Source organism: Scardinius erythrophthalmus, assembly GCF_964197995.2.
Source record: "Scardinius erythrophthalmus genome assembly, chromosome: 20".
In the NCBI taxonomy this organism is placed as follows: Eukaryota; Metazoa; Chordata; class Actinopteri; order Cypriniformes; family Leuciscidae; genus Scardinius; species Scardinius erythrophthalmus.
This window is the reverse complement of record NC_138240.1, coordinates 12,111,555-12,134,611: the sequence shown is the minus strand read 5'-3', so window position 1 is coordinate 12,134,611 and position 23,057 is coordinate 12,111,555. Positions and strand designations below refer to the sequence as shown.

At 37.8% G+C, this 23,057-nt stretch overlaps 2 protein-coding genes across 2 annotated transcripts; both read right to left on the bottom strand.

Annotated features, from left to right (window-relative positions):
* Positions 1-3,840: 3,840 nt before the first annotated feature.
* Positions 3,841-16,149, bottom strand: fhad1 (forkhead-associated (FHA) phosphopeptide binding domain 1; the record flags this gene model as incomplete). Its single annotated transcript, XM_081348595.1, has 27 exons — positions 3,841-4,020; positions 4,519-4,599; positions 5,003-5,150; positions 5,704-5,930; positions 6,066-6,161; positions 6,492-6,574; positions 6,695-6,845; positions 7,576-7,669; positions 7,829-7,988; positions 8,061-8,167; positions 9,098-9,197; positions 9,492-9,843; positions 10,285-10,374; positions 10,641-10,739; positions 10,829-10,899; positions 11,784-11,979; positions 12,090-12,242; positions 12,501-12,566; positions 12,641-12,748; positions 13,187-13,255; positions 13,349-13,479; positions 13,866-13,989; positions 14,712-14,942; positions 15,071-15,165; positions 15,253-15,397; positions 15,657-15,863; positions 16,054-16,149. The coding sequence occupies 27 exons, from the start codon at positions 16,147-16,149 to the stop codon at positions 3,841-3,843; spliced, it is 3,660 nt and encodes a 1,219-aa protein (XP_081204721.1).
* Positions 16,150-19,228: 3,079 nt separating this feature from the next.
* ela2 (elastase 2) lies at positions 19,229-21,816 on the bottom strand (the record flags this gene model as incomplete). Its single annotated transcript, XM_081348594.1, has 8 exons — positions 19,229-19,349; positions 19,470-19,622; positions 19,760-19,905; positions 19,991-20,127; positions 20,997-21,119; positions 21,263-21,360; positions 21,520-21,608; positions 21,780-21,816. 8 exons carry the CDS (start codon positions 21,814-21,816, stop codon positions 19,332-19,334), a joined length of 801 nt encoding a protein of 266 aa, XP_081204720.1. The 3' UTR covers positions 19,229-19,331.
* Between the last annotated feature and the right edge of the window lie 1,241 nt (positions 21,817-23,057).

Here is a 23,057-nt window from a genome sequence, read left to right as displayed (position 1 = left end):
ATTACGTAATTATGATATAGTATAACATTATTTAATAGGTTAATATTACGGATAATTTAAGTTGTCCTAGCAAAGAAATTAACTGAATTCAAATGAAATGGGATCAATTACATTACATTTTCTTTATGAAGTGTCAGTATTTGCGTTATGGTGCCACCTACAGGAATGAAATGTCTATGACATGACAGACTGACTCCTATCACACCCCACAATAAATCTAGAGCATGGCACACTACATCAGAAGTGAACATTTGTTTAGGGCGGACAGGCTGTCAGGGGGGATTCAGGTGAAGACAAACTGTGTTTGTGGATGGATTGAGTGGCCATTTCTTTTGGGCATTAAGAAATCCATCTCTACTTCTAGCTAGGCCCATCAACCTCACTACCCACTGCTATTTATGGACCCTCTCAGAGTGCTTCTGTCATTCTCCTTCATGAAATCATCAGCATTTTCATAAAAGGAGAGGATGGGAAAATGCCTACACTTTTAGATCTCTCTCAGGGGAGCTCTGGATATCTGTGAATGATAGAATAGCTTTTGAAGAAATGATCCATCAGCACTCAGTTGCCTTTATAGTCTCCTCAGCAGAGGCTGTCTGTGATGTAGAATGCTGTCAGTGTCTGTAGGCTATGAGATAAAAAGATCAGAGGTTCGATTTTTGTTTGTAAATGTATGTATGTATACACAAAGCACCCAGTCAAAGAAACACAACAATGAGAGAAACAGATTATGCGTTAAACAATATCATTATTAGTCCAGTTCTTAACCCACCCTGACAGTTTTGTAATGTATATTGTGTTCATGTAATTAAAACATGGGACACATTCACATATAAAGTGACCCCAAAAACTACTTTTAACATTTAAGCGAGACTCAAAAATCAAGCATTGCACTGGATTCAAAACTAAATATCAAACAAGTGGCTTTTGAAGAATGATTCTTTACCTTTAATCTAATTTTTCAGGCCATTTTTAAAATGACTGTTAACCATAGTCTCAAGATAATTTCATTTTTATGGATGTATAGTCTTGTATCAAGATGTCCTAGCTGAGTCTCACTATATTTGACAACCAGAATATGTCCAGATATCTTTTTGTCTTCCTTTTAAAAAGAAAATTACTTCAAATATGAATATTATAGTAAAATGCCATTCATTATGTTATATTTGTTGGCTTTTTTGTTGGCAGTATGAGCATGAAGTATGGACTCTAATGCCATCTGATAATGCAATACCAACATTTTGCCACAGGGAAGCAGTCTCTAATTGAAGGAGACAGTTTGGGGAGCTCATTGCTTGAACTATTTGAATTACCCTGAACAAAAGATTGGACCCTCTTTCAATATTTGAAATGATTTTTCTCTCTTGATCCTCTAATGGGCTGGATTGAAGCCAGCAGTCTGACTGGAGCAGATGCCAACTGGAATTCATCCACCCACTTCATATAGTGATCAGCACTAATGAGGAAGATGAGGATCATTTCAAATATTACATGGGGGCGGGGCCACTGCTATTTTTCTAATAATCTGATTCTACATTCAAAGAAAAAAGTCAACAAATATAGATAATGCAAATTGGGTACTTCAGATGGTTTAATGTGATCCTATCTGCTTGTGTAATGAAATTTAATGATCACTTCCAGGAGCCTTCCTTTATTGAAAACTGTCCATTATGTTCTTCTATTCTCCTCTACCCACAACAAGCAAACAGAGTTGTGTGACAGTAATTCAGACAAAACGATGAGAGGAGACTTACCCTTGATGCCTGTCTACACAGCACTGAGTGTATTTAATTAACGTAATACATCGCCATATTTTCTGAATCTCTACCCTGTTGTCAGATGTCTCTGTAAATGAGGAACAGATGTGAGGAACAAAAAGTACTACGGTAATTCTTCCTCAGAGAAGAGACTATGAGTGGAGAACAGTTGGGAAATTATCCCACAGAAAGTTAAATCCAAAGGCATGTTTGTTAAACACCAGATTTTTGCTCTATCATTTGAGGGCTTTTAATACATTAGTCTTTTAATACCTTAGATATTATATGTCTGGGGGGGGGGGGGGGTGAAATGCTATTTCATGCATACTGAGTTTTTTTACACTGTTAAAGAGTTGGATTCACATGCTAAACATGGACAAAGTTTCAAAAATTAAGTTGTACGTTTGATGGAGTATTTCTGTGCCAAAAATACTCCTTCCGGTTTGTCACAAGTTTCGGAAAGTTTTTTTCGAATATGGGCCTGTGTGACGTCAGATGGGACGGAATTTCCTTATGGTCCTAAGGGCTCTTCTCCCGGAAGGGCGCGCGCGCACCCGTAGTCCAGAGCGAGAAAGCAAAAGCAGTACGCCCATCAAAGCGCTGTGCTCGCTGCAGTCACAGGACTTTGTTTGTTCCCTGCATTTCGACGATAATTGTTTTATAAACAAGGCCCAGTTCGACACCGGATTTAGCAGTCCCAACGATAAAGGTTCACGGTCGTGCGTTGGAACCGCAGACGGTGAGTAAAACTCATAGACAAACTGCTTCAAATGTCTGTGTGTTGTTAGCTAAGGGCACGCAAGCACAGCTTTAGCTCCGCCCACACGGCACGCCTCCAGCAGCTCGTTTTTTTCCGGAAAGACTCGGTACAGCCTATCTTTCTTTTATAAATATAATAAAACTAAAGACTTTTTGGAGATATGAAGGATGCAATACTACTCTATAGGTACTCAAGATTAACATGAGATTGACTGAAACTGAGTGTCCCCCCCCCCCCCCTTTAAAATTAGGCTATGCAGAGATTTACTCATTGGAAATGCCAAATTTCCAGTGACATTAATATAATGCCAACCACCTCAGTTTTAAGTGCAGCAAATGTGATGTAAGTAGCCTATAAATATATTTGATAAAAAAAAATATTTAATGAAAATGTCACATGTTTGTTACACTGGAATCTTGAAGTGGGTGCAGTGCAGACCAGCTTTGCACTGTTTGGTCTTTATGCAGTGATATATACAGGAAGAAATACTGTCTGGAATGGAAACAGTTTGACAAATATATAATCGTCTTGTAGGTTAATGGTTTGTACGGTTAACTGCTTGTCTGTATAGACTTACTGTATGTGTTTGTATTTATAAAATAGTTCAATAAACAATAAGTTAATATCAATTGACTAAACATTTCAGACCTTGTCTGTTTTTGCTCCAACTAAAATGGTTCCAACTCCCAAACAAAGCAACAGAATCGGAATACCGCATAAAACATTTGCGAATAAAGCACCGTTTCCATCTCGTGTTAAAGAACATCACTTCCTAAAAAACTAGCAACAAATAACTGTAATAAAAAATGTATGTTGCTGTAATCAGGGAGGCCTTTTTGGCTGTCTTTTTTATATCATAAATTACTTGCGCCTCAAAACGTGCTGATGACGTTCAAAGGCGGAGTCAAGTTATCCGATCTGTTGAGGTGAAGTCACGTGAGATTTGTGTTGCACATCAAGGACTTTACGGTAAATGTGTTTTGGAACGAATCACTTGAGTAAATGATTCAGGGACTCTGCAGCTCTGGCTGCCTCATTTCTGCAAAGTAACTATTACATCCCAAAGTGAGAAAGACAGTAATTTAAACCACTTTTCTGAAATGGAACATCCTAATGTCCTCCACCTCTGGAGGATGCAGCCTTCCAAAAGAGACTGTTTGTATTTGTGAACGAATTGGTTGAATGAAACACACATATTATAATAAAATGACACAATTAAGAAATATTATAACATCATTTAATATTAAAAAAATGATGATCACTGTACCCAAGTGTGAATAATACACAATACAACATTTTAGGTGGTCTTAAGTTGTGTCCATGTCAGTGGGCCTCAGTGAGCAGGGGGATGTGGGAGATCTCTGGAGCTTGCAGAGGGCTGGCCAAATCAGTCACCACTGAACAGATCTGCTGTTTCTGCCCCATTTCTTTATTCAGATTATTCACCTCACTCTCTCTCTTTTTCAGCTTCATCTGTGAGATCCGTTTCTTCACTGCTGGGGCCTGTGAACACACACAGTAAAATCTAGGGCTTCCAAATAATGATTACATTTGAATAAAATAATGACACAATATGCCTGATATATATCAGGGGAAAGGGGGGAGTGTGTACACAGGTCCCTATAAATATAGTATGTAAATATTTGCTAAGAAACACCCCCAAATGAAGATAAAAGGCATTACATTATTGTGGGAGTCGAAAGTATTAAATAGATGTATTCTAGTATTTTGTCTGCATTTTTTTTATAGGTCTAACATCAAACAAACAGGAACAGATTCATGCTCCATTTATAGCACTGAGATTATGAGCTCATTAAAGAACAAATTTGTTGGTGCTGCTAAAAATCTATTAATTGCACAGTGTGGAGTTTCTTTGCAAAACCCAAGGCAGCCTGTGGCAAACAGCATGGATTTAGACTGTGCATATGTTCTGAAGATCAAACACACACACACACACTCATCAAGTCACTGATTCTAATCCACTGTTGCCATTGAGTGTACCTTTTCATAGCTTTCATTTGGTATACAGTTGTGATGGCCCACTCTTCTACTGCTTCTGCCCGTTCTCTCTGCACTAAGGCCCTGTAGAGAAAGCATTTATTATAGACGGCACTTGGGTAAGCTATGAAGCCACTTAAAGGTGGCTCTCTATAGAGAGACAGAGAGATGGTGTGTCTTAGATGTTGAAAATGTCTATTTTAAGGTATGACTTATCCATCATGCCTTAAAATACTGATCCGTGAGTGAGTAAATAAATCAATTAACTTGAAAGTAAAAGCATCAGGGAACCATATAGACTTACTAACCGACAATGCATTTGTTGGATTGTTTGTTTTTACAAACTTAGGTAAGAATCAGAACGTTTTTTTTTCATGTAAGTTTGGTGCAGAGCAACTTTTTGACTTGTTTTATTATTTCTCTCTATTACAGAGTTAGTATCAGTCAGACTTTCTCACTATGATACCCTATTATTTCTGTTGGTTACATTGCGTTCCTGCTGGTTTCTCTGCAGCTGGTTGATGCTTTCCTGTAGAGCCTGGCGAAGCTGGTCTGTTTCTTGTCTCTGAGCCTCCAGTTCTGCCTTCACACTCTCAAGCTCGGCCTGTGTCTCGAAACCCAGCACCTGTCTCTCTCTGAGAGAAATACACAGCACAGACGGACAAAACAGAGCAAAAAAACTTTAATTGACAGTTTTTTTATATAATATAATATATATTTTAATATATTTTCAAATGTAATTTTAAGTTTCAGCAGCCATTCCTCCAGTCAAATCATTCTAGTATGCTGATTTGGTACTCAAAAAGACATTTACTATTATCAATCATAAATAATAAGTTTTAATAAGTTGCTTAATAATTTTGTGGAAACCATGATACGTTTCCATATGCTTTTAATGAATAGAAAGCTCAAAAGAACAACATATATTTGAAATAGAAAGCTTTTGATCAATGTTATGCACCCTCGCTGAATAAAAGTATCAATTGCATAAACGTAAGTGTAAAATGTCATTTATTTGAAAAAAAAAAAAAATATGACCCCAAAATTTTGAACGTTAGTGCATGTACATTACACACATTATTTTATATTTCTGAAATTAAACTTTTTCTAAATGTATTAAAAATGCACTGAGAAAAATAGCGAGTATAGGAGTTATTTGTGATGAGTGTGTTTTTCTGTTGTTTGCACCTGAGTGTGTGTATTTCTCTCTGGTTCTCCTGCAGCAGTAGTTGTTGCTGTTGGCTCTGGCTTTTCTGTATTTCTAAGCGGGTTCTCACAAACTCCAGGTCTGTTTGTCTTATAGAGACTATGTGCTGTCTCTCATTAGGAGGTATGTGCTTTAAACTAGCACAACCGGACATCTCACCATCACTTAGCTCCAGAGCCTCACGCAGCACTTGCACTAGCTCCAGGTACTAAACGAAAGACGAAAAATGATGATTCAAATAATGATTTACCAACACAAACTCAAAACAGAGCACAATCTCAGGGCCACAGATGTTCTTTTCACACAATTTAGTTTGAGTTAGTATGTTCTATGTGTCACTCACTGTTCTCTCACTGAGCTCCAGAGCATCAGACATGTCCAGTCTGGCTGTACGCTCTCGAGCTGCCTCGGTCAAAGCTTCAGGGAACGCAAAAGCACTCTGCATGTGTAAAATAAGCACACTTAAACACTCAAAACACACAAAAATGAACACAGATGTCAGAAAGAGTCTCTCTTCTGCTTTAATGACAGCAGCACTTGAACTACATGAACAAAACCTGATGATCACATTCTCCAGCATGATTTGAGAATGATCCAAAGAGCACCTTGCGCTTCAATGGAATCAAGAACATCTAACGTTTCGTTCAGAATGATTCACAGTTTTAGTGTCACAAATTTGCTTATCTGACTAGTGACCTAGAAATATTTCTTGAATATATTATCTTATGTATTTCAGTACTGAAATATATGGAATAAGTGAAGCTACTACCACAGAACTGTTGGATCCCCTCTGAGCTGGAGATCTCTTCATCCGACTCTGCTTCTCTGGCTCCCGCTGCTGGCTCAGACGCTCTGTAAACCGCACAGAAGAAAATTGATCATGTTAGGTTAATGTATGCCAGAAATGAGACCAGATCAGGATCACCACATCCAAAAGTTTGATCATTAGTTAAAAGGGATTGCAAGACTCACTGCTAGGCCACTTCTGTTCTAGAGCTCTGATTCGCTCCCTCATGTCACGCAAACCTTCCTGCTGTTGAAGTATCGCTCTTTCACCGCGATGACCTTTGTGTTTTGACCCCTGATTGATGACATCATTAGGATCTGTCATGAGTGCCACATCCTGAGAAAACAACATCCATATAACAGTTAGAAGTGTCCATGTGTGATCTATGCGAGTTTGTGTGTTTGTGACCCCTTATTCTCCTTCTTTTTTTTTTTTTTTTGGTGAAGGCACCATTCAACATTTTGGGGTCGTTAAGAGTTTTAAATGTTTTTAAAATATGTCTCTTGTGCTCAACAAGGCTGCAATTATTTGATTAAAAATGTAGTTAAAAAGGGAATATTGTGAAATATTACTACAATTTAAAATAATTGCACTCTATTTTAATATATTTTAAAATAGAATTTATTCCTGTAAAGGCAAAGCTGAATTTTCATTAGCCATTACTCCAGTTTTCAGTTACATAATTAAAATAGATTTTTTTTGTAACATTATAGATGTCTTTACTGTTAAATTTAATTAATGTTGTTGAATTAAAGCATTCATTTCTTTCTTTCTTTTTTCTTCTTTTTTTTTTAAATCTTACTGACCCCAAACTTTTGAATGGTTATGCAAATTATGTGCTTTTTAGGCTAATATCAGTATATATGATATTAGCCTAAAATCATTTTCCTATTCAGAAAAAAAATCAAGCAAAGCATATTTTTCTTCTTTCTTAATTAAATTAAATCTTAATTTAATCTTATTAATTAAATTCAAATCTTAATTTGTCTCGATTTTTCATAAAATATGTCTAAATATAGGTCATTTCAGTTTTGTTAATGTTTGTCCAGTTTGTTGCTGATCTCACTTTAGTGTTTCTTAAGGTCTGAAGTGGAACAAGGCTTGTGTTCTCCATCTCTCTGTATGCTGCTGCTTTAATTTTCAGGTCCTCCTCAGTTTGTCTAACAAAAATGGAACAATATCTACTCAGAAACACAGTCACATGTTGTGGATTCATTTAGCAGACAAGTCATCTTAAAAAAAAAACACTACATTGTTTGATAAATCATTTTATAATGAAAAGATAAGTGTGTCATTTTTTTGGGGGGGTCGTACAGTACCCCAGTTTTTCTTCCAGCTTCTTTATTTCTTCATCTTTCTGTTCGACTAGTTGTGACATCATGGTGAGCTTCTGTGTGAGCATGCTCAGTTGAATCTTCTGGTCTACAACTAAAGCTTTATGACTCTCCAACTCCAACTTCTGCTGTTCACTTAGTTGTCCTGCACAGACAGACTTTCAGTCAGAAACATAAAGACAAACTCAGGATGCAGTTGTGTTGCTTTGTGTCTGACCTGTCATGTCAGAGAGCCGAGCATGAGCCTGGGCCAGGTCACGACTTAAGGCATCGATGATCTCACTCTGACTGATCACTTCCTGTTGGGATGAGACCAGAGATGCCCTGCAGGACAAATTAGATACTGCATTAACGATACAAGAATTAGAGTATGATGAGTATGATGATGAGTATAGCATAAAGCATTGACTGTGTAAAGTCGGCATTAAACGGACAAAAGTGCGACAGTCTTTTCTTCCCTACTGTGACGTATATCCGAGTGAAATGGCCTCTCAAACAAGATTTTTTTGGGGATTTTGTCCATTGGGATTCGATGTGGTTTGCTATATTGCTGAGATGTCATTAGAGTGACAGGTTGTCCCGCCCTCACGCTGATAAACACATCATCAGAGAAGAGAAGAGAAGAGAAGAGAAGAGAAGAGATGACGTTGCAGGAGGGAGGGGAAGTTATTTAGATTAAAGACTACAGGGGCACATGAATTTAAAAAATAATAATACTGATTTGCACGGATAAATCATTCATAATGACTTCTGCAATATTCCACAAAAAATAAAAATTCCATTAACAGAATAAACACTTCTGATCTTTTATAAATAAATAACAATAAATTATGTAGACATGGTCTTTGGTTATCATTATAATTTTAAATAATTTAGAAGATTTTAGGATATTGACTGAGACAAAAAAGAGACATATTTGCACCTACAGTTTAACAGTGCCTGATCTATGAAATGATTTAAAGAGAGAGACATGGACTGTGTAATTAGTTATTGAGCAAGAGTTTTATAAATAATGCATGAATAAGGCATGCATTATGCATTAACGAGAGCACACTATGTATATTATTCTGCTCACGGTGAATGTGACGACAGAGAAAGGAAATCTGTTTACAAAGTAACTTGCAATACATAAATCGCTAAGCAACAAGCTTACATACACAGAGCTGTTGCATCTGGTTTCGGGGCAGTCCTAATGGCTAAATACTTAGAATAATAATATACAACATTTTTGGATGATGGGTAATGCAGTGATACCGGAGGGATTTTATGGATTGATCCAGTTCCGAATTTTCCTGTTTTTCTGATGTGCAAGACGTGCTGTTGCTTTCAAAGCCCTCCAGTCTATCGAGCGCCTCTGTGAGACAAGAACAACAAGGGTAAACATGATCATGAACACATATGAAGGACACATAAAATCTGTTACACAAATTAGTTTTAATTAGCTAATGCTTTTGAGAAGCTGCCCTCTATGTGTAACACACAAAACTGCAGCATTTCAAAACAACGTAAAACAAACGTTTCTGTGAGCATGAGCCACTAATTTGCTTATTTTAAATAGTGATCTATTTGTTTTTTATTTATTTTAAGAGAGTTTCAATGAAATTATGAATATTTTTGGTCGTGTTTATGAATAAGAGGCTGTGCTCACCTTTGAGTTGGTCTTTCAGTGAGTCCCTCTCCTCCTCAATCTCTCTCCATCTTTCCTCACTCTGCTGGGCTTTGTTTATTCGTGTTTCCATAGCAACAATGGTGTATGCGTGCTGTCGCACCTGCTCCCTGTACTCCTGTACCTCGACCCTGTGTTTCTCTCTCTCCTCTTCAGCTCCTCTCTGCAGGGCCTTCGCCTCTCTTTCCTCACTCTGCTTCATCTTCTTGTTCCTCTCCTCTTTGAGATGGAATTCACGCAGTGTTTCTTTCAACTCTGCTTCTCGTATCTTGGCTTCTTCAAATTTGGTTTGCCACTCAGTCTTGCGTGTCTCTATCTCCCTGTGCAAGGCACTCTTGGAAGACAATAAAGTTATAGTCATGGAGTTTTTTTTATCACTGTGGTTCTATGTGATATAAAAGCCCATTTCCATCACATAAGAAAATGTACGCTTTGGTAAATCATAATTATAAATTATGACATTAAAAAGTCAAAATTATGAATAAAAAAACAATTATGAATTAAAAAAGTTTTAATTTTTTTCATTTGTTATTATATAATTATGATACAGCAATATTTATATAATTATGATATGTGGTGGAAAAAGGCTTCAATATGTGTCAAAGTGAGAAGCAAATAACCAATACGGCTATATGCTGGGAACTAACACATGTGGATAAATACTTGGGAAACTAGACTCTCAGAAACCAGAATATAGCGATGCAGCACATGTTGAGAGTTGAGGTCAGTTTTATTTCATTTTAGGGAATGAATTCAATTCTTAATTTTAACTCACCTCAGTTTGTCTCACTAGCTGTAGTTCATCCTTAACCTCTTCCAGCTGTCGCATTAGAGTGTTTTTCATCTCTCTTTGTCCCTCGGCTGCCTGCGTCATCAAAAGGTCAAGAGAAACTTCAGTGAAACAAAATTTGATAGTAAATTAATTTCATTAAATTAATCTAGTCTATTAGCTTGGAGTCAATTCTCTGAAACACTTTCAATAATATATGAATTTCCATTGGAACTGAGATGAGTTTCACTTCTAATTATAACTGAAAAAGCTAAATGACAATCTTCAGTACTTGAGAGCATCCCTCAATCGGTCTATGTCTCAGAGACTAAATTTGGTGTTTTTGAGAGAGGCAGCAACACCTGAAGTTTCTCCAGCTCAAACTGCTTTTGCATGAACTCCAGCCTGCTGTGAAGATCTCTGCCGTGCACCTCTGTCTCCTGAAGCTTTTGCATCTCTGACTTCAGTACAGGAAAGAAAGACAGTCATGTTTCTTATGAAACATGAAATTGTTCGTTTTCTGATTCTTTAACTGATTTTGCTGCAATACCTTTAGTTTCCTGAGCTCTGATTGGATGTCCTTGTGGTCCTGGCATAAAATCTTTAAGGCACCTGATACTCCTAGACAAAACAAATGATAACAATAATTAAGTGTGCTTGCTGAAAGCAGCACACTTATTGTTCTTCTTAAGTTTTTCTTATTATTATTATTATTCCCGGGAGATAAATTTTGGCCAGCTCCTGCACCTAGGCCCTTTGAGACAGAGACACCATTCCAACTTTAAAATGTCCGGTCAGTACCGGTGTAAGTTGCTCGCGAAGATGATATCACGAGTCCATGTTGTTTGTCCGCCATATTGGATTGAACAGAAAGCGAAACTAAATTTTCACAGGTCACAAATTTGGTCCGAACTTCACGAAACTGGACATCCATGATCCTTGGACCAAGCCTCACAAAAGTTACTAGAAGGATTTTTGATTTTCGGAAGCGTTTGCCCGTCACAGCCAAACGAAATCGGCGGCGTAGTCGCCAAACAGGAAGTCGTCCATATCTCAGGAACTCTGTCACGTATCGAAACCAAACTTTGTACATGAACTCGGGACTCCAATGTGAGGAAGCACAAGATCTGAATTTATTTATTTTTTCAGGCTAATTGACAAACCCATTTACTTATGTCTATGCAAAAGAGTTTCACCTCACACTTTTAATGTTAATGCATTTAGACAGTAGGTGGCACTGTTGTATTACATTTCACAGAGCTGCCAATTCTCAGATCAAGCAAACTTCAACGCACCCTTATCCACTACCTGCTAACGTTAGTGAACCGCACCCGAGCAAGCACACTTCGCAGTTCCTCCGGAAATGCATTCTAGTTCAGACTACGGTTCTGTAAAAAATGCACTGAAATTCAATAATAATTCAATATTTTGTAATACTATAGTGATTTCAACATCACTTAGCTTGTGACAGTCCTGCTTGAATCTTCCTAAACTTTGTTTCTTACCTCCAGTCATCAAAGAGACATCAACCCCTGCTGTCTTTAATATCTGAGCAGCATTTTGCAGTACTGTGAGCAGGAGGTTCAGTAAAAACAGTGAATGCTCCTGAACCCAGCTGAGCGCAGGACTCAAATTCATGTTCTGCAGCCCAGAAATTTCCATCTTCACTGTGTCCGCAATGCACGCATCTTGTACTCGACTCTGTATACAAACGCAAAGCGATATTATATAGCTGTGCAACATGTTGTGTATTGCTGTAACACAAACATACAACATTACTTGGCATAATCAATGTTTCCATCAACTAATACCTGACATTCTTGCAGTCTGGCTCTAAATATCTGGGTCTCATCCAACATTTTACTCTGCGTGTGAGCTTCCTCTTTGAATTTCATTTCAAAGTCATGCACTTTGGTTTTGTACATCTCCATTTGTCCCATTAGCTCTGATAAACAGTCCAACACCTCCAAAATCGGAAACAAAAATAAACAATTTCACAACAACAACAAAATTCTGGCAGTTTTCTCACCCGCTGTCCAAATCTGCATGACTTTCTTTCTTTCGTGGAACACAAAAGACATTTTGACTCTAATATCAATGCACTGGTAGTATACTTGTAAGTGTACAGTTTCAATACTGCTTGGGACTAAACTGACTCACTTTACAGTGTATAAAGCTGAGACAGAAATTTAGCTTCTGATTAGCCTGAAATATTTTCTTACCTTTTGATCTGATTCTTTGTCAGAAACACGCACAGTCTTGACAATCTGGTTACGAAAACTGTCAAACTTTGAAGAAATGTCAGATAAGTTATAGTAATAGACACTTTACAGACTGCTGTTCCTGTCTTGAGTTCACTTACCCTTGACTGTGTGTGTTTGAGTTCAGCAAGAACTCTCTGTTCTCTCTGCTGCGTCTGCTCATGAAGCTGCTTCAATCTGTCTATCTCTGCCAGCAGAGAAGCCTGTTCCTACAGCGCACATCACACATGAACATGACATCAGATTTCATAAGCTGCCATTACCTGGCCCAGTGGCCTAATAGATAAGACATCAGTCTCTGGAGCAGTGGTGCCAAATATTTTCAATGGAAAGTAGCTAAAGTCTGCAAAAAATATGTGATAATATGACATAATGCACCAATTGTCGTCAGTTTACATATGTTTTCTCTCCTAATCCGTGCTCAGATACTGTAATTTTAATATAATATATAGCTGAATGTCCAATAAAGCTGTTCTCATTTGCATATTTTCTGTCAGACAACAGAATGATTATCCAATGATTAACCAGCAATCCAAAAAGTTGCTAGATTTGTTGCTAGCTAAAAAAAGTTGCTACAGGGATCTGAAAAGTCACTAATCTCACTGTGTGGAGATCAGGACTGGGTGGGAGTGAAACCGAAAACTCACTTTTTTGAGGGATTCTGCCTCACTCTTCCTGGCAAGTAACTCATTCTGATGCTTCTGGGAGTCTTTCAACTATTAAAACCACACCAAACAAGAGAAACCGTTATTTTTATTGAAAAAAACATAAAAACAGCATCATTAAAACATAAGTGCTGATGCAGGAACCTTGTCCGTCATGCTTTTGAGCTTGGCTTCTTTGTGTCTCACATCTTGTCTGAGTTTGTCCACCTCAGCTGCTAGTTTAAGAGCCTGTTTCTCTCGAGCAGACACATCTCTCTGCAAACTGCTAATCAATGCTGAATCAAAAATTATAATAAAACAGATTAATAACTGCTCAGATCTATTATGATGATCTGGTGCTCAAATTTTTGTATTATTATTAATGTTGAAAACAGTTCTGCTGCTTAAACTGTGATACACTTTTTCAGGATTCTTTGATGAATAGAAAGCTCAAAAGAACAGCATAGAACAGTAGTGTGTTTATATCAAAGGCAGTATAAAAATAATTATATTGTATATACTTACAATTGTACTTTTATACAAATGGATATATAATAATAATAATAATATAATATATCATATCAAATATCATAAATATATATATGTATATATCATAAAACTTTTCACATTACAGTAATAGGAATGACTCACATATATCACCCCTATAATATCATCATCATACCTGTAGAGGAATTATTTTCATTCCTCAGTTTATTCATCTGTTCTGATAGACTACGTATCTTCTGATCTCTCTCTGTAACAGCCTGTCCGAGCATCTCTCCTGAACGTCCCTGAAGTTCCAGCATCTACATCCATTAAAGAGATAAAGCTTACAAAAATGCACGGCAGTTAATTATTAAATAGCACATGAAAGATTTCCCAGGGATTTTCGAGAGAGAATAAATAGGGCCTAGCTTTATAAAATAAATGTGTCTCTCTTAAATAGAATCTTGCAGCAAAAAAATAAATAATGAAACTTGAAACATAACAGTCAATAATGGGTATTTTTGCTACAGAGTGGATGCTTTCTCATGGACCAGTGGCCTTCTGGATAAGACATCATTGTGAGTTCAAGTCCCACCAGGGTCATTGCTGTTTTTATAACAGGTTTCCTGTTTCTTTTTTGAGATGGAGACAATGCATGAAGTTTTCTGTGATCGCATTCTAGTCCTGTAGCATAATTGGGGCTCTTAATCCCAGACTTACCCAATGTAAATGTTTACTGTTTTGCCATATGAATTAAGTTGTAACTCAAATGGCACGAAAAAGGGCACTTTATTTTTGTTGTATCATGAAATCCAACCTGCAGCCTTTGTATTTGTATATGACTATGAATCTACTGCTAGCAATTAGTTGCAGAAGACTGATATAATCTTATATAATAAAGTTAGTACTATTCTTGAACTCCTTCAAAATAGGTGAGATTTGAAGTCACAATCCCCTGTTCCTGAGGCTGATGCTTCATCCGTTACATAAACCAGTCATAAAGCAGTAAATAATGTAAAGTGAAATGTAACAAAGCAGACACCTGCTCCTTTAGCTGCTGTATCTGATCTTTCTTCTCTTTGATGTCACTCTCCAGGCAGCGAAGTCTGTGTGTGACATCTGGATCACCCTGCTTCTTCTGAGACAGCTGGAGCTTCAGAGCTGACACTTCCTCCTTCAGGGCCATGATCACATCATCCTTCCTTTGGGACTCATCCTCAAAGCACACAGACACGCGAACGTGTCCCTCTCCGGGCCAATGCAACCTCTCCTCCTAAGAAAGATCAAAGTTATCAGTGTATTGTTTAAGCCTTTTAGCCCTGTGAGATGGAATAACAATAGCATGGATGGTCTAGTGAGCAAACGGACACTAAGGTTTTTTTAACAGGATGTTACACTCACCTCCTCCATTGGCAAGGAGTTAATGATTTGAGAATTGTGAGGTTGTGTCTTACTTCTTAGATAACATCCTTTTCCTGTATTACCACTCCAGCTTCCTGCAAAAATAAAGAAATAAAATGTATTCAGTTTGAAATAAACTAGGTAACAACGTTTTTTACTTGTGTGCTGAAAAAGACTTTAACTGCTCCCTGGTCTGCTGGACTGGGTTTTGCGATCAGGTGTATTTGGACCCCGTTTAGACCCAGCGCTCATGGGGCGAGGTCTGGTGGGAGGGTGGGGTGAAACAGAAGGGGTCCGAGCTCGTGCCCAGGCCTGGGGAATGGGAGACTGGGCAGCCAGAAGAGGAAACTGTTTGGGAGTAAGGCAAAAAAAGTATTTTATATAAATATTAGATTATTTATTTATCATTATTTAACATAAACTTGAATTAGAACATTACAGGTTTTATTTATGATAATGAATTTTCTGTGTCTTTGAACTTGAACTTAAGTCAATATAAAATGCTACTGAAACAAAACAGATATAAAAAGACACATAAACTAATGTGTAATTTCTCTTATGCGTTCAAACACATCAAAAATTTTACCGATTTCTCGCTGTCAGTGGAGAGCTCATAGGTTGATCCTCCATAGCCAAAGTGAAGCTGGTCTCCCGGAGAGAGGCGCACAGTGGCATTGTGTATCCGGCAGTCATTGACGTAGGTCCCGTGGGCAGAGTTCAAGTCACGAATAACATAGCAGCTGTCCGCTTCACACCAGTCAATAGTGGCATGACACTCATCCACCCCACTATTCTGAGTAGATGAGATGAGACACACTTAAAAAAACATTCTAGTGACGTGTCTCCTGTGTCAAAATGTCATCCACTATCAGATCATCATCTCATCATCAGGATATATAATTAAATGTTGAATCAATAACAATAACCATGTGAACTGACATAAGTGGACACACCTGGGAAAGAAATAAAGTTTAATACAGTACCTGCAGACAGAGGTCAGAGTCTTTGTGTCTTCCTATAGTAGTTCTTTTAGGCTGGAGTTTAAATACCCAGTTTAGAGTTTTGAGGTAACCCCTCATTTCAACCTGAAGTGCAGAGAAAATTATTCCATTGGCATTCAACCGTTACTGAATTTCTATTTGTTTCTTTTTTTAAAACCTAGGTTACTTGACCGCAGTACATAATAGGCACCAGCATTTTTTTAAACTGTAGATTGCAATGATTATGTCTTGACAACTCACCAGTACGAGTTTTCATCTGCTTTCGTCCAAACTGTGTACGACCCTGCTGTTCATGGGCATGTTTCTTGCTGTCTCAAATAGGTTGTGTACGAGTGTCATGGTAACGTCAAAAGAGAAGAGCCCCGCCTTCAACACAGCGTGCAAGTCCGTGAGCAGACGTAAATCTTCCACCGTGGAAACTTTCGAGAGGCGCTGTGCTTGAAGGTTGTCAAAATAAATAGAATGTTGTATTTAAGTCCTTCATTTAAAATATAAAGTCCTATTTTATGCACTTATTATTTTATTTCTAAATTTCGTTTTATTCTAACATTACTTTTTATTGGTTATCAAGTTGGTTTACACACATAAAAACATGATATCACAGTTTTAAAATCAAACATTTTTAAAGAGAACACACATCACGGTTGTTTAAACCAATGAGCATTACGCTGTGTCGTCAGCAAGTCGTTTCACGTCGTGCTTTCGATCAGCGCAGTCGGTGGAGACAGAGCCCGTCTACGGAGAGCCTGCCCACTCCCTATTAAGCCCTATTGTACCGAATTTTGGTTGTAGTACCACCAGAGTTCCACTGGGGGCGCTCGCCATGAGTGCAAAATGAATGGGAGTCAATGGGGCTAGACGGCTAAATTTGTCTCTTTCACCCGATTGCCGTTGAGAAATCTCAGATCTGATTGTAGATTTTGCAAGTTCAACATGGGTTTTAGGTCGAAAGTTGAATGAACGAGTACTTATGTCGTTTTGATTTCTTACAGGTTGAGTTGTTGTTGCCCATAACACGCTAGCATTATGCTAATGACGTCAGCATTCTGACGTCATTGACATTATGAAAGACTTTTTAAAGCAAATAAGTGACTCTAAAAAATCTAACACCCAGCAATGTGTAATTTCTTTGCATCTCCTTTCGAATACAACATTCAAATTACTAGACAAAAAATTATATCCTGAGAAAAGTGGATTTTGAGGGTTTTTCGCCATAGACCTCCATTCATTCTGCACTCGTCCTGTGAGCGCCCTCATATGGAATCAGAGTGGAACTGCAACCAGTTCAGAACCCGGAAGTGTAGTGAGAGTGAAACTTCTCGCCATATTAGACATTCTCTGGTGGAGATCATAGATAGATATCATATAGAGAGCCTAAGTCCCTCCCCTTCCGGTCGACCACCATGGGACCTTATTTCGGAAAAATATTGTATGGTAGTCAATGGCGAGAGACAACAAATATTTTGATCTCGTTTGAATTGTGCCCTGATTTACACATATGATGTTTGTCAAATTAAAAGATACATTTTAAAGTCAAGAAAGTCGCAGCTTGATGTAAAACTGCTGAGGTATAAGACTGTGAAAATACGTAATTACAAAGACTACAAACCCAGAAGGCGCACATGCGACGTCATACCTTTTCTCTCAATGAATGAAGCTAACGTCTGTCATTTTTTCTATAGTCTTACATTATAATCGTAACGTTACGCCGTCATGCCTGAGTGTTTTGAACCAGAATACACACATACGAGCAACGGATCTTGTGACGTACATAGTGCGAGACAAGAGATGTAACGTTAGTTCATTGAGCGATTTTCACATAAAACTAAACGTTACTCTTCTGTTTTATGACAAACTGCGACTTTCTTGACTTTCATAATTACCTTTTAAATTGACAAACATCATATGTGTAGTTCAGGGCACAGTTCAGACGGAATAAAAAGATAAGTTATCTCTCGCCATTTACTTCCATACATATTTTTTCCGAACTAAGGTCCCATGAGCCGGAAGCGGAGGGGCGGGACTTAGGCTCTCTATAAAGGCTAGATGTCTCGTCCGCGCTGCTGGCCAATGGAGGTCGACGTTCGCACACGGCGGCCATCTTACGACAGGGTGCCCGCTCACTCGTAACATGGTGCATGTACTTTTAAATAACCATAACTTGCTCAATTTTTACCGATTTTCAAACGGTTTGGTTTGTTATAAACGTCAGAGATGTAGCTATGAAACCGCATACATATGAAAAATTATACAAATGGACTTCCATATGAAAGAATTATAGCCACGGTAATGACGTTTGTAAGAAACCAAACCGTTTGTAAATCCGTCAAGACTTCACCGAGATAAGAGGATTTGTGTGCATGCTGATCACTCACCTTAATTCACAGAGCCCTGTAGTAAGATGGCCGCCGGTGATGCCGGAAGTGACTCAGCCTTAAGACATCTAGCCTTTATATGATATCTATGGTGGAGATGAGCAACTGCGCTCGACTGCAGAATCCGACACGTCCGCCTTGCGGTCGCGAGAGTTTTTTGACATACCTCAGCATGACATCAGAGCAAGGCGGACCAAACTCGGACACATTTTCTAACCGGCATGCAACTCGCGGTGATCGGTTCTAAGCAGATTTTGCTCATCTCAAACAAGCCTATCAGTGTGTTTGCTGCTACGATACATCCACTTACTAACTATCCAATAAAATTGCAACATGAAATTGCATATTGATGAACTCGACATGGCACTAAAACTTTAAACTAGCAAGCTCAAAAATTTGCATGCCAAGTTGGCCTCTTTTCCCTAGCCATGACCATCCATGTTCTCCTCTTTCGCTTCTGCTAGCGCATGCTGCTGATGATGATCATCGTAAAGTCTATACATGTCATACCCAAGTTTATTACATCCATGTCGTACAGTGTGATTTGTAATGATCTTATAGGATTGCCGAAATCGCACAGTCTGCAGGCAAAGCGTTAGAGCAATGTTTACCTCTGCATTTGTAACTAACATTATACACTATCAACCAACAGCGCTTTAGTCGATGCATTATCTAAATTAGATATTTAATTGGAAACATATAGGCTATTGATTAGGCCAATAAAAACATAACCACAACAAGAAGAGGAATAAATATTGCTTTTTAATATTTTTATTTTTTTTACTTCTTTAAAGGCAATTAGACAAGAATTTTGAATGAACTTTTCGTTGTTGTTTTTGATGATGATGATGATGATGATTTTGAAGTAACCACACCTTCCACACTTTAATAAGAGGCCATCACCTGAAAAATAAGAGGCCATATAAGTATCTAATATGTCTTAAATTGAATATGATAAAAAAAAAAAAAAAAAAAAGATGGTGTGTGCTCAGAAAAAGACCAACAGTTTTGTAGTGTACTCACATTACTGATCCAGGAACTGTAGCCAGACACACGGGTGAAGACGGAGGGCTTCTTGGAGTAGTTGCAGCCCAAGCTGGAGCCAAAACTCACAATGCCGTGAACATCCCAGGTGCCATCACTTCTCTGGCAGTTCAGAGGGCCACCAGAATCACCCTGCACGAGTGAGTAACAAAAGTTTACATCATTAGGGTGCATTTTCACACATACTGGTTATAATGAAATATCAAAATATAAACACTCATTAAGGACAATGTCTATAAATAAATAAATAAAGTGTGCATCAAACCCACATTGCAGCTGGACACAACTCCATCTCCACCAGCGCACACCATGAGGTTGGTCACGAGGTTGCCCCACCAGTCAGACCTAGTGCAGGTAGCGTAGTCCACAACTGGGAGCATAGCCTGCTGCATGACATCAGCAATAGGACCATTGGCTGAAAAAAAAAGAGAAAGCAAAACGTGTTTTTTTTTTTCAGCTTGAAAAATAAGAAAATAGCATTGCAGTGGAGAGGAACATACTCCAGAGGCGTCCCCAGCCAGTGACGTAACAGGAGTAGTTGTGAGGCAGGATGCTGCCAGAAGTAGGTAGGCAAGCAGGGGAGATCTTGTCGCTGAAAGTCACTGACGTCGACAGCTTGATCAGGGCAATGTCATTGCTGAGAAACACACAAATGCATCAAAAACACTTGTAGTTTAGACATATCGTCCTGGTCAAAAGTTGAGAATAATTACGATTGAAAGAAGTCTCTTATGCTCACCAAGGCTGTATTTATTTCATCAAAAATTCTGTAAAAACAGTGATATTGTGAAATATTACAATTTAAGATGTATTTTATTATGTGATGGCAAAGCTGAATATTCAGCATCATTACTCCAGCCTTCAGTGTCACATGATCCTTCAGAAATCATTCTAATTTGATTTGGTGCTCAAGAAACATTTATTATTATTATCAATGTTGAACAGTTTTTGCTGCTTAATATTTTTGTGGAATCTGTGATACACTACCATTGAAAGTTTGGGGTAAGAAAGAAATGAATACTTTTATTCAGCAAGGACACAAATGTATAAAAAGTGACCGTAAAAAACATTTATAATGTTGCAAAAGATTTTAAATAAATGCTGTTCTTTTGAAGAATCCTGAAAAATGTATCATGATGTATTCATGAAAAATGTATTCCACAAAAAAAAAGAAAAAATGTTAAGCAGCAAAAACAACATTTATAATAAGAATGACTATTAATAAACAAGTACCAAATCAGCATTTTAAAATTATTTCTGAAGGATCATGTGACACTGAAGACTGGAGTAATGATGCTGAAACTTAAGCTTTGACATCACAAGAATAAGTTACATTTTAAAATATATTCAAATAGGAAAGAGTTGTAATAATATTTCACAATATTACAGTGTATACTGTGTTGTTGATCAAATAAATACAGCCTTTGTGAGCATAAGAGACTTCCTTCAAAAACATAAAAAAACCATTTGACCTGTAGTGTACATTAAAATTAGATAAGGACCAACCGGATATTGTAGGAGTCCCAGTTCTCGTGCACGATAATCCTGGCGGGAGAGATGGCGAGAGAGCCGGACTCACTGCTGAGTGCCAGGTTGTGCTTGCCCAGGTAGACTCTGTAAGTTCGGCTGCTGCTTGGTAAAAGTTTAAGACATAGTTTTAGTCCTTCTCACAATGCAAATTAAGGAGACATTCATTGCATTTCTTAAATGCCAGCTAGAGCAGTGCAGCATTATGTTTCATGTCGCCTATTGTGACAGAAAGAGCAGTGTACCCAATGCAGTGAGCAGCGGTCAAGACCCAGTCCTTGGCGATCAGGGTGCCACCACAGGTGTGATAAAAGTTGGAGCCACTCTGGTACTGGAGAGACACCTGAAATGTTGAGGAGGTAATGAGTGTTGAACCGGAGCTCTTTTCAATGCATTTAGTCATACAGTCAAAATTATAAATAAATAAAAATTAGCATTGCTGTTATAATCACTATTTGATGGTTAAACATTTTAGGATGAGATGACTGAACTGTCACAATACCTGCCATGGCCAGCTGTTTGCTTTAACATCAGTTCCACCCACCACTCTCGAGGCGAGAGGTTTATAGGTGGGCTGCCCACATCCGTAGGCTGTTTCAAGACAACACACGATGATAAATTACATGTCTGCTCAGGTTCATTAGCTGCAATGCATGTGAATGTGAATTGTGAAAGAAATCCCTGCTTTTTCCGATGCTTAGGGAACCCAAGAGAATTTCTGAACTCTTTTTAGAGTTTAGAGTAGACAAATGATCATCTTACCGCCAGCAATGAACAGAGCCAAGATCAGATATATCATGATGCCTGATTTCAGTGGCTACAAGCGAAAACCCATGACTTATATACAGTAACCAAGGTTGCCAGATAGCCCAATTCCACAGTTTTCCCATGGAATTGGGATACTTTTAATCTGTTGCCACAGGCTGATTTTTTTCTCCCCAGTGGGTCAAAGGTTAATTTGACTGAAATGCTTGTATTGAGATATTTTACCCATTTTACATTCTAACAATGATACAAATAGATTATGAATTTTGTGTCGAAGCGCACATATGAAAACAGACTGTTTATGATTACTACTATATAATGATTTTCAAGTTGAATTGTGTATAATGCATATAGTGACTGTAAAGTATGCATTTTAGGGATGGTAGTGGCATAGTTTTAATATTTGGGATAGGATCATTGGGTTTGTTTTGAGCTACTTTTGATTGGCTATTAGACTAGTTTTATCACGCAGACCTGGCAACCCTGACAGCAACTAACATGGACAGCAAAATAGGCTAGTTACAATTCCTGCAGCAATGCACCGATAGCATTTCCAGTATCATTTAACCTTGTAGATAAATTTCCCAAAATATCAGTTATCTTACAGGTTTTATGAATGCGGCCTGTGAAATGCACAGATGTGATACAAACAGAAATCCCTTGCAAAAGCCAGATGGCTTTTTGTGCTTCACAAAAAGGTTTTGGGATTGAACTATTAATATACATGTAAAGGGTCATGTCTTTTGGATTGGGTCTTGATCTGAAGTAGTAAGAATTCAAGGAAGAAAAAAAAAACTATAAAAGGATTATTCTGCAGTCAGACTAAATGTGAGAACAAACCGTCAACATGTTAATCAACTGCAAAATTATTTTTAACTGATTAGATCATACCTTGAGAAATATTAAGTTCAAGGTGTACCAGTTCAAGGTGTAACTACCTCTGAATAGTTTTTCTCTAAAGCAATCATTCAAGCCAAAAGAGTAAGTTTGTGCTCTTGGCTTTTCTAGTTGTTGGAGGTAAGAAGTCTTAAAGACTGATAATATAGTTTTTTATTTATGGTAACCACAAGGAGAGTAGTATAATTATTAATTATCATGCAAATGCTTAGGGGTCAATGACAAATTAGAGTGTTCATAATTAAGAAAATGAAGACTCTTTTCAAAGGAGATTTTAAACTAAAATCTAGTGTAGAACAATTAAAAATGTACTCATGCTATTCATTTTTTTTCTTTTTTTTTTTCTTGAAACGTTTCAATTTAATGACTCCTGGAGTA